The 12,749-nt window shown below is 37.8% G+C and overlaps 1 protein-coding gene across 2 annotated transcripts in view; it reads right to left on the minus strand.

Annotated features, from left to right (window-relative positions):
• The window catches only part of CNTNAP2 (contactin associated protein 2), a 2,044,831-nt gene that overhangs the window by 1,202,071 nt on the left and 830,011 nt on the right, over positions 1–12,749 (minus strand). For both annotated transcript variants that reach the window (XM_027101624.1, XM_027101625.1), the window contains one exon: positions 3,432–3,579. In XM_027101624.1, coding sequence (XP_026957425.1) covers positions 3,432–3,579 — 148 coding nt within the window. The remainder of the gene's footprint in view (positions 1–3,431; positions 3,580–12,749) is intronic.

The following is a 12,749-nucleotide window of genomic DNA, read 5'->3' on the forward strand; positions in this document are numbered from 1 at the left end:
GTGGCTAGTGGCTGGAGCAGATCTAGAACACTGACATCTTTGTATAAAGTTTTATCTTACTTTATGTTGCCAATTTATCATTTACTCCACTGGCATCTATTGGTATAAAGGTTAATCCAGTTTCCCAAAGTGTAGGATTATTTTCCCCCCAGAGAGGTTTGTAAGCTAGAAAAGTCTAGCATCCTATCTAGCTTCAAGCATTTTTCCTTCATGTCTTGTGATTGCCAAGGCCCAGGCTTGATGGAAAATCTCGTGATAGCAGTAACAATAATAACAATAAAAAAAGACAGGGTTGGCTTTAAAAACTACTCAGTTAGAAAAAAAAAAAAACAAAAAACAAAAAACAACAAAAAAAACTACTCAGTTAGAAAAACAGATAAATAGAAGACAATTCAACAGAAGTATGGGCACAGTTCTTGAACAAACCCTTCAAAAAAGAGGGTATACAAATTACAGTAAGCATAACCTCCTCAAAAATCAGGAAAATGTTCACTAACACTAAACTGCATATAATGAACAAACACCAGAATGGCTAAAACTTTCAAACGTTCATTTCTAAACGTCTGAATTTGTGGCGCAACTAGGAATCCTAGTACATTGGTTTTGACAGTCTAAATTGATAAAACCGCTTTAGGAAATTTTTCTCATTATTAACAAAGTTAGACATACATATATCCTAATTTGGTATTACCCCTTCCTAGCTCTATACCTATGAAAAACGTTCATAGCAATTCTATTGAAATCATCAAAAACTGGAAACAACTCAATGTTTATCAACACGAAATGAATACATAATTGTAGAGTAGGCATACAATAGAATAATATTATTCATGAAAATAAATAAATACCACAAATAACAACATGGGTAATTTCACAAATATTTTGAACAAAAGAAGTCAGAGGGGAAATAATGTATATTTTATTATTTCATTGGTATGAGATTTTAAAATTTTAAAAACTACCCTAATCTATGGGGATAAAAATCAGGTGAATATTTACCTTTAAGAAGTAGTAGTAACTGGGAGGGGGCTTGTTGGGTGCTTCTGAGGTGTCAATATAATTGACTTAACCCGATGAAGGTCACATGGGGTTCACTTTGTTAGAATTTAGGAGCAGGAAAACAGTAGTGGTGGTGAGGTCTTGTTGTACCACCAGGATGTCCGGTTTCCCTTTCAGCTCTGTCACTTAGGCTGTGTGCCTTTGGGAAATTTTTAACCCTCATTATTTGTATCCTAATAAATACTACTACTGGAGTAATTGCTCCACTTTCTCTTACCATGTTTTTCTTATTTACTGTGATATGATTAACATTTAGCATATTTCATGACCCATGGAAATTGCTCAATAAATAATTAATAAAATAAATTACATACATCATGTTTCCATGGAGAATATTACTTATTTTTCATTTACTGAACACTGAACATGCTCCTTAGAAAATATGTCATGCAGACAAAAACATTTTGTTTTGGCCTTCCCATCATGATGCTGAAAGCTAGAATGTGTATGAACACAGAATTCTGTTCCCATGAATACCCAGATCACATAGTAGAAAGGCTCCCAGTTTATGTTGAGGGTCATTTTAGGCTTTTGAAAAGTTAAATCTTCTTCCTGAATATCTACATTCTCCTGAAGAACTAAATCTGTCTCTCTACTCATTATATTTGCTACTATAAAGTGATGACCAAATAAAAGAAACACCTATGGAATTTATTAAATGATCTCTTTGGCCCTTTTTTAGTAACCAGCCCAGTTTTCACATAGCAGTATTGCCCATGAATAAATACGATTTGGTCATCATTACAGGTACTAAATTCATACAAAGCTGAAAGCTTTATATACGTTTTATTATAAACTACCAAATGTTTGGTTAATTTTTAAAAGCTTGCTCAATAGGACATTTGCATTTTCTGATTACAGTTAAGCTTTTGTTGCTATGGGTCTACAGGAAGGGATAGGGGAGAGTCTAATAGGAAACTCCTTGCGTGAAGCTGATCTCCTGATTCCCTGCCCTATCTGTATCCAGCATCCCTCCTCCCCCAGCAATTAGAACAGGAAGAAAAACTTCCCGGGAGGAGATGACTATTTTACCAGACACTTCATATTCTAAAGCTAGTGTCTGGGGGAATTCCCTGGCGGTCCAGTGGTTAGAACTCAGTGCTTTCATTGCTAAGGGCACATGTTCAATCCCCGGTTGGGGAATTAAGATCCCGCAAGACGTGAGGCGCAGCCGCATCAAATAAAGCCAGTGTTTGCAAACCATGTGTTTGCAGACTGAATGTGTAGTACCTAGTGGTCTCAAAAAGCCTCAAATAATCTTTAAAGTAATTCTGTGTAAGTACTGCCTTCATAGAAGCAAATAAGATCCATCTTCTCCAGAAGAAGCCACCATCAACTTTCACCTAAAAGAAGTTCCACAGATAAAGTTTTGAAGAAACTGAGGTCACAGTTCAAGAAGATGGATGGGCATAAAGTTAAGGACAAGAAGGATAGGCAGATAAGAATGCTAAGAAGAAGGAAGAAAGGAAAGAATTAAGAGGAGGAGGGAGAGGAGGAGAAAGCACCACTAGCAAAACCGGCTGAAACAACAGACAGCAGAATGACAATCCCTAAAACTCCATCTATTGGAATCATTAGACACAGATATAATGTATTTAAAAAATACAAAAGGGTAATCAAAAACACGATGAAAGGAAAAGAAACTTTTTAGGTGACTGAGTAAGTTTTTTTTGTTTTTGTTTTTTGGCGATACGCAAAAAAACTGCTGTGGCCTCTCCCGTTGTGGAGCACAGGCTCCGGACGCGCAGGCTCAGCGGCCATGGCTCACGGGCTCAGCCGCTCCACGGCATGTGGGATCTTCCTGGACCAGGGCACAAACCCGTGTCCCTTCAATGGCAGGCGGACTCTCAACCACTGCGCCACCAGGGAAGCCCCCTGAGTAAGTTTTTAAAAGGAACTAATAAAACTTTTAGACATATAAAATATAATTGACCTTAAAGCTCAGTGGTTGTCTTTAAAATAACAAAAGGTATATATAATTAAAGAGAACCAGAAGGAAGTTCTTAAGACTGTTTTCAAATCCATCACAGAGTCAAAAAGATGAATAAGAGTATAAGTTTCTCTTTTTTAAATATTTCATAAGACTTCAAGCAACTTTATGAATAAGCTTTGCTGTTTTAGTCTACTGAACAGAAATCATTTCCCAAGTCCTCTACTTAAGGTGTCCTTAAGATATTCTTATATGTGTGTTTGTGTAAAAATGTAAATATATATTTATAACATACAAACAACCTTATATATTATTTATATAAAGAAACATTGCAATTTACTGTCAGAGAAAGCAACTAATATTAAATAATTCAAAATAACAAAATTACTAATTAAATGAAGATGACAAAATCTACCACAAATTTCGACAGAATGGTACTCACAGTAAGAACAGCCGTAGACCTCAATTCTGAGCCCAATGCGGCCTTCTCCGTTCCAATCCAGAGGCACGATGCGCACATAGCGGGCGATTACTGGATGCTGTAAATCATGCCGAACCACACTATCGGAGTTGACGTTCCCAGGAAATGCCTGAAAAATAAACGGGATTCGAACATTAGGGGAAAATACTTTAGAAACAACCATGTTCTCTATGTGCTGCAATAAACTTAAGTATTTTTATCCAATGGAGGGATTTCATATTCTCTAAACCATAAACAATTTGAAAAAAGCTTCTCTATGTTCTTTATTTGAAAACACATCCAATTTTAAATGGGAACTAGGCCAAAGTTTCCATGGGTCCTTTCATATGTGGAAATGCACACATATATTAAAAGAATGAAACACTGTGGCACGCACTGTAGTATCCAGTAAACATTTAAATTACGAGTTCTATTATTTCACATTTAAGCTATACAATAAGCAATTTTTCACAGAATCCAACTGTATTTCTTGCTTTTTAAAAATCTCCTCTATGTTACCTTCCCATACCATCATTACAAATTTGAAAATTTTTTCAACATAAGCTCGGTAAAAAGAGCAGAGGCTTGTGCAGAGGCGTGGGACTTCTACCTTTTATTAGCATAAATATACGTGAGTGGATCAGAAACATGTTTATTTCATTTTTCTTATTTATAGAAGATTCTGTCAAGAATCATTTGCCATGAATCTTTTTTTATGTTGAAAGTTCCTATCGTCTATATTTTTTCAGCAGAGAACAAATGGATTTTCTTTGGGCATGGCTATCATTCATCAGCAAACATTTATAAAACATTTACTGTATAATAAGTATAAAGCAAGATAATACAGGGGGCACAGGGATAGGGAAAGCCATAGATGCCACTCTCAAAAAGAATCTAATAATAAGAATTTAATAATAGGAAAAATGTCAGTATAAAATTATAATTTAAAGCAAGGACGATTTAAATCAAGAGACCATGATATTTTAGAATATGTCAAATAAATGAGAAATATATGTGTTTACTGTTTTAAACATGAACCACTTAATTTCATATATACATTCTAGCTGTCCCTACCTTAGATAACTTTAGTTTTTGGAAAGCTATATTCTACATGAGATCTTTTATATTTATTTAAATAATCTCCTAAACATTGAAATAAAAGTTTTAAAAAGAACACTGAACTTTTTTAGTCACGAAAAGATACAACATAAACACTATATTACATTGCTAATCTGTTATATTCTTGACCTAAGGTTTTGAATTTGCTTCTATTTAAAATCAGGAGTTTCATCTTTTTGAAATATCTCTTTTATAACAACTTTTAAGAGTTATAAAATTAATAAGAGGCAAGTAAAGAGATGCTTTTAATAAAAAAGTACACAGCAGCTTTGAAACGGAAGGCTCTGGTTCAATTGCACACAAATATCACAAAGGTACATTTGTGGTATAAAGTTGGTTACCCAGCGCTCATTCTCCAGTCATACTCCTGGCCTCCAAAATACAAAATGTAGGGCTTCCCTGGTGGCGCAGTGGTTGAGAGTCCGCCTGCCGATGCAGGAGACACGGGTTCGTGCCCCGGTCTGGGAGGATCCCACGTGCCGCGGAGCAGCTGGGCCCGTGAGCCATGGCCGCTGAGCCTGTGCGTCCAGAGCCTGTGCTCCGCAGCGGGAGAGGCCACAACAGCGAGAGGCCCGTGTACCGCAAAAAAAAAAAAAGCAAAACACAAAATGTATAGTGTAAGACCTAGTAATACAGGGAGCATACTGAAATCTTTCCTCAAGATTTTAACTATTTTATAGAACATAAGATGGTTCCAACAATCTGCATCGTGGGTCATAGTCTATAACGTGTACAATTTCATGCTTTGGAAACTGGGATCCTCTTTAGTAATGATTTTTGTTGTGCTCTCCTTGGTCTTCCTCAAGCTACATACTATCACTGCCTTTTCAAAATAGCCACACCCACTTCAATCCTTCATTGGACAAAACCATTTGAGCTTCAGGTCCTAAATTTCATCACTTAAATAGACATCTTCTTTGCATCTTGTTGACAACATCTGATTAAGGGAAATAGTAAAAAGTTTTTCTTCTTTTTAGGTATTTTTCTAACCAGCTTTTAGTTTTACAAAGAAGCCACAAATCTAACTATTTTATTAAACCGTGGCTGAATTTTAATATCACTATTGGTTGTTCTGTCTTCAAAAGCAATACCAATGAGAATCCCTGAATAAAATCACCTGAATTAAATCCTTGATGGCAGACAGGTTAATCTAAATATTATGTTTTTATAAAAATATTATTTATTTAATTTATTTATTTTTGGCTGCGTTGGGTCTTCATTGCTGCGCGGGCTTTCTCTAGTTGCAGTGAGCGGGGGCTACTCTGTTGCAGTGCGCAGGCTTCTCACTGGGGTGGCTTCTCTTGTTGTGGAGCACGGGCTCTAGGCGCGCAGGCTTCAGTAGTTGTGGCATGCGGGCTCAGTAGTTGTGGCTCGCGGGCTCTAGAGCGCAGGCTCAGTAATTGTGGCGCACAGCTTACCTGCTCCATGGCACGTGGGATCCTCCCGGACCAGGGCTCGAACCTGTGTCCTCTGCATTGGCAGATGGATTCTTAACCACTGTGTCACCAGGGAAGCCCTAAATATTATCTTAAATAATATTCAACAAAAGCCACCAAACAATTTTAACTTAAGGATCAACTATATGCTTAACATGGTGCTAGGTGGTATATGAATATTAACAACAAAGACAGCAAGTAACTTTCTTGGAACCCTGCTTCTGAGACATTTGTAGCCTTATGAGGCCTGAAAGAAGAAAAATACTCCTCTGCGTTTCTCCTCTACTCCCAGTGCTTTATTTGACACCCGATGTAGGGGTTTTCCCACACGTCACACAATCCTTTCTGGACACCAGCTGGCGTCCCATAATTTAACTTAATTCTAATACTATCTACCTGGAGATAGATTCAGATCCCACAGGTTAAGGGCCCAGTCCCACAAGATGACCCCCACTTCAGATGCCAATCTCAAGTCCAGTTTGTCACCTATGCTTCTGACAGACCATACGACAGAGGTTCCACGACCACCTCCTTAGGTTCAATCACTTGCTGCAGAGCTCACAGGACTCAGAACAGTTTATATACTAGATTACTGGTTTATTATGAAGGCTGTAACTCAGGAACAGCCAGTTGGAAGGGGTGCATAGAGCAAGGTGGCTGCGAAGGGGTGCCGAGCCCTTTCCACACGTACCACCCTCCCGGCACCTACACTTACCAAGCTTTCTGAACTCCTGAACTTCTGGGTTTGTATGGTGGCTGCAGTATGCAGGCATGAGGATTAAATCATTGGCCACTGGTGACGGAACTCAATCTCCTGCCCCTCTCTCCTTCCCAGAGGTCAGGATGAGGCTGCAAATTCCAACTCTCTAATCACACAGTTGGTTCCCCTGCTAACCAGCCCCATCTCACAGTTACCTAGGGGCTTTCCAAAAATCACCTCATTGACATGAACTCAGGTGTGGTTAAAAGGAACTTGTTATTCATAACAAAAGACACCCATTTCAGCTTTATTGCACTTATCACTTAGGAAGTCCCAAGGGTTTTAGAAGCTGTGTGACAGAAAACATGGATCAAGACAGAAAAAAAATATTTCTTTTTATAAATCATGATGTCACAGGCCTTACTGCAAAAGGCAGCATCAAAAGGAAGTACAGAAGTGCATGGCATAGCTAGTAATTTCCATAGTACTTGGAATCCTATGGAAACTATGTAATCAGGAAAACTACAGAAAGAGATAGACCTCAGCTGGGTCGGAGGGCAGAATGGTGTTCAGGAGGTAGAAAGGGAGTAGGACACAGGAGAGAACAGGAAAAGGCTGGCATAAAGAAGGAGCTCAGATCTAGGGCTAGATACTTTTCCTTCTCTAGTTCTTCTGGCAAACTTTGAAAACCTAGGGGCAGGACGGTAATAAAGTTCTTTTCATTCCTTCTCCCTGTGTCTGTCCCCCCAAAAGGATTTGACTAGCTTATCTGGAAAATCTACTTTAGAACTATAATTGTGGACTCTGAAAACATGAACTAAGATATATTCAGGAATAAGTAATAAGGACATAAGTCTGATTGGAAGTGTTTATATTGGAACATCATGAATGTTTTAACAAGTTCTGTCTGATTATGGACGAAAGAACCTAGCATGCATTTCTTTTTTTAAGATGACAGAATGAGAGCCATATTCAGGAGATCCTAGGTGGTGGGAGATCATCGTGGGGGCAGAAAGATTAGCAACAAACAGTTAAGAGTGGATGCCACATGGTGGTAAGGGAAAGTAAGAAAATAAGAGAGATCTATTTCAAAAGAAGAAGTAACAACATTTTGAGAGAAGGGAGTAAGAGAAAAGATACAGAGCAACCTATTCCCAGGTATTAACATATTGGCATTGGTGACAGAAAGAGGGAAGGGGGATAAAACAGTAGACATCCATTCCTTCCTTCCCCAGCAAACTCTGCTCTTTAAGTAACAGCAACCAGATTTTCTTTAAAATTTCTTTAAACATTACCCAGACTTCACTCTTAATCCACCTGATCCAGGAGAGGCAGACGCCTCTCTCTGACACCAGGGGTGGGCACCTAACTCAATGGGGCGCAATTTTAGCACTTCTGCTGGAATAATTCATTCACATATTCACTCATTGATCCATCCACTTATTCATTCGCTCAGGAAATATCTGAGAGTCTTTTATGCACCAGATACTGTTCAAATCACTGGGGAGACAGGGGTGAACAATACAGAGTTTCAGTTCACATTTATATTATTAAAGTACATAGTATGGCAGTACAGAGTGGAGCAGATAATAAATAAAATACAATGAATATATTTACAATAGCTAGGACATGGAAGCAACCTAAATGTCCATTGACAGAGGAATGGTTAAAGGTGTGGTACCTATATACAATGGACTGTTACTCAGCCATAAAAAAGAATGAAATAATGCCACGTGCAGCAACATGGGCAGACCTAGAGATTGTCATACTGAGCAAGGAAGTCAGACAGAGAAAGAAAAATATCATACACCGCTTATATGTGGGATCTAAAAAATATGTACAAGTGAACTTATTTACAAAACAGAAATAGAGTCACAGATGTAGGAAACTTATGGTTACCAGGGAGGTAAGGGGGGAGGGATAAATTGGGAGATTGGGATTGACATATACACACTACTATATAAAAAATAGATAACTGATAAGGACCTACTGTATAGCATTGGGAACTCTTCTCAACACTCTGTAATGACCTATATGAGAAAAGGACCTAAAAAAGAGTGGATATATGCATACGTATAACTGATGCACTTTGCTGTACAGCAGAAACCAACATTTTAAATCAACTATACTCCAACGAAAATTTAAAAAAATAATATACAATGAATATATATATTGAATATACCAAGTTATATAATATGTATATATTGTTATATATTACAGGCATGCCTCATTTTTCTGCTTCACAGATAGTGTTTTGTTTTCTTTTTTTTTTACACAGATTGAAGGTTTATGGCAACATTGACTGCAGCAAGTCTATTGGCGCCATTTTTCCAACAGCATTGCTCACTTTATGTCTCTGTGTCACATTTTGGTAATTCTTGCAATATTTCAAACTTTTTCATTATTATTATACTCGTCATGGTGATCTGTGATCAGTGATCTTTGATGTTACTACTACAATTGTTTTGGGGTGCCATGAACCATACCCATATAAGATAGTGAACTTAATCTAGAAATGTGTGAGTTCTGACTGCCCCACTGACTGGTCATTCCTCCATCTCTTTTCCTCTCTTTGGGCCTCCTGATTCCCTGAGACACAACAATACTGAAATTAGGCCAAGTCATAAATCTAAGTGTTTAAGTGAAAGGAAGAGACAACTGATGCAGCAAACTTCATCGTTGTCCTATTTTAAGAAAGTGTCACGGCCGCCCCAGCCTTCAATGATCACCACCCTGCTCAGTCAGCAGCCGTCCACGTGGAGGCAAGACCCTCCAGCAGCAAAAAGGTGACAACTCCCTGAGGGCTCAGATGACAGCTCATGGGTTTTAGCAATGAAGTATTTTTAAATTAAGATATGCCCATTGTTTTTAGACATAATGGTATTGCACACTAAATAGACCACAGTATAGTATAAACATAACTTCTACACTGCGTTACCGGGAAACCAAAAACGTCATGTGGTTCACTGTATTGCGATATTCTCTTTACTGTGGCGATCTGGAACTGAACACACAATATCTCCCAGGTATGCTTTTATATATATATATATACACACACACACACACACACACATATATATGTATACATATATATACATATGTATGTGTGTGTATATATATATATATATAATTACATATATTGTGTACACAAAGGCCAGAAATGCGAACATCTTGAGTATACTTTGCATGTTCTGAGGACAGTAAGGAAGCCAGAGTTTGTGGAGCACAGTGAAGAAGCAAGGAGGGCCTGCAGGCCATGATAATGTTGTCAGTTTCATTTTAATTGGGCTGGAAGGAAATCCACCGCAGAGTTTTAAGCAAAAAAGTCACATAATTTAATTTTTAAGACTGGGGCCAGTAAAATCCCCCTCCCCAAATAAAGCAAAGTTCCTAGGAAAATAGAAGACTAGAGCATAACATAAAACCTAGGATAGTGGTGGATGGAATAATCTGGTGACATGTGCTCCAGAGGAGTGGGGTTGTTTATGGAAAAGGTAGGAACGCTGGAGTGGATGTGAGCGCTGGAGAGGAGCGACAGAACACTTCTTGTATCCTGGATCCCAAATGTGCGACATATGTGAGGAGAAAACAAAACAATACACAGAGCCACTAGGAATGAAAGCACTCCATCCACTGAGCTCCTGTTGCCCACTGTATTATAAAGGGATGGATGTCAGAGAAAGACAAAGTAGGCCCATCTGTGATGACATCATTTCAGCATCTAAATTCAGAGCTTGCTGAAGAAAGCCTACAGTCTTTCTGATTATTTGACCTGTGTTCTCATTTGTTTGCTTTTAAGGAAACTGAAAGAATAGCGACTAATACAAAGATATTTAAAGGGAAAGATAATTAGTGAAGATTTAAATATATTGCATTTGAGACTTCTCCATCAGACTGAAAGGTCACATAGAAAATTGGAGATGTTTAGGATAGCTTTTCAGAAAGGGTAACATTTATTATTTATGAACAAATGCAGGGCATATGGTATTCAGAATTCACAGCATCAGTAGATTGTGTTTTTTGTACTTCTTTTCACTTCCAAGCATACTGAGATTTAAGACAGTACCCTAAATTGAAGTTTAAAACATTTCAAAAGAATGGTGTAGGTGTTCCCAATCATTGTCTTGAATATAAAGGTGTAAATATATGGGAAATGTCTCATCTATAGCAGTATTTGGAAAAGTTAAGAAAAGTAGAAGGAGGTGTAGTCATTGATTTTTATAAAAACAACATCTAATATTTATACATCACTTTATTATTTAAAGCGTTCTAGTACACTCTGTACTGTCTGTGCCTCATAGGAAATTCTAAGTTTGGAAGGAATGCTATGTTTTCAAATCGGGAAACTCAGGCTCTGAGAAATTAGAGGACTTACTGGATGTCGAATAGCTAGTCTGGGTAAACCAGGGCAAAGTAACAAGAGCGTCCACTCCCACACTGACCTTTGTTTGAGAATCAAATTTTCAGCTGGGAATAAAGCTTTTTCTATTTAATAGGCACAACACATTTTATTTTTGATATTTGATGTTACCCACTTGAATGTCAAATTTAAAGTTTGATAGATAATTTTTATCCGACCACACTTTGGATGTACACTTGATTTCCATCCCACTAATTAGCATATTTTGCCTGCATCCTTTACTGTTCTCAGCATTTTTTTTTTTGTTGTTTGTTTGTTTGTTTTTTTGCTGTATGCGGGCCTCTCACTGTTGTGGCCTCTCCCGTTGTGGAGCATAGGCTCTGGATGCGCAGGCTCAGCGGCCATGGCTCACGGGCCCAGCTGCTCCGCAGCATGTGGGATCTTCCTGGACTGGGGCACGAACCCGCGTCCTCTGCATCGGCAGGCGGACTCTCAACCACTGCGCCACCAGGGAAGCCCCTCTCAGCATTTTTATTTCCATGAAGTTTGACAACATTAATATCTTCTTTTCTCATGCATTTTCCCCAAAGATGCTCCTACTGTGATCATTAGCCAAAGCTCCTCTGCAAATTTTAATACAAGCAATTAAAAAGTTTGCATGACACTGTTTATTATGAAAAGAAAGGCAGGTCTGCTATAGTGCAAATACTATTTAAGTAGCAACGGCTACATTGTCATACGGTTTGAAAAGAACATTTTTTTTCCCACATCATTTGACTCTCACACTCACTTGCACTTTTTCACGTGAATGTAAAAAAAAAAAAAAAAAGAAAGGAAAAAACAACGTAAGATATACAGCTGATTTTTACAAAACCCTTATGATTTGTAAATCTGTACCAAAAATTGAAAAATTACAGAGGAAATTGAATCTTTCTTGAATAGAACGCTATCCTTTAAAACTCAACCTTCATTTAGACAAATGTCACACAAAATGTATGCTTTGTGGATACATGGAAGCACCAGCCAACTTCAGCACTGTAAGACTGAAAATCAATTTACATAAGCTTGTGAATTACATGTCACCGCTACTACATCTCCCGTACTGGCTGCGATTTGTATATACGCTTAGAAGGATTCTTTATTTAGTTATTTATTTATTTTTTTACTAACATAGCATTTATGTAATTCGCCAAGCTTCATGCTTAGTAAAACAGAACAATATAACGTAATGCTAAACTGATGGTGCTCGTTCTGAGTTACTGTCTTATAAATTATTAAAATATACAGCCAAGAGAGCTTTTTTTTTTAAAAAAGATTGAGTTGTTCAGAAAGCTAACTGCAGAATAATCTAAGTATCACTGAAGTTTTAATAACTGAAAATTTCCCACCGTGTGCACTAAATATTTCTTCTAGTTCAAACAATAATTCCGATGGCCTAAGAGAGGAGAGGCAGACTTTTTCTGTATGGTACCAAATAGTAAATATTTTCAGCTTAGCATGCTGCATACCTTTCAGTCCCAGATCCTCCTTCTTCTTCCTTTTCATTTTTAACAACACTTGAAAAATGTAAAAACCATCTTCGTTCACAGACATTAAAAGAACAGGCATGGACCAGAGTTAGCCCATGGGCTAGAGTTTGCCAACCCCTGGTCCAAGACAATCTTTCAAATTAATAAATCCTCCCT

This window comes from Aethalodelphis obliquidens, unplaced genomic scaffold (genome assembly GCF_003676395.1).
Source record: "Aethalodelphis obliquidens isolate GAN/ISIS:26980383/991018 unplaced genomic scaffold, ASM367639v1 scaffold5, whole genome shotgun sequence".
NCBI classification, from domain to species: Eukaryota; Metazoa; Chordata; class Mammalia; order Artiodactyla; family Delphinidae; genus Aethalodelphis; species Aethalodelphis obliquidens.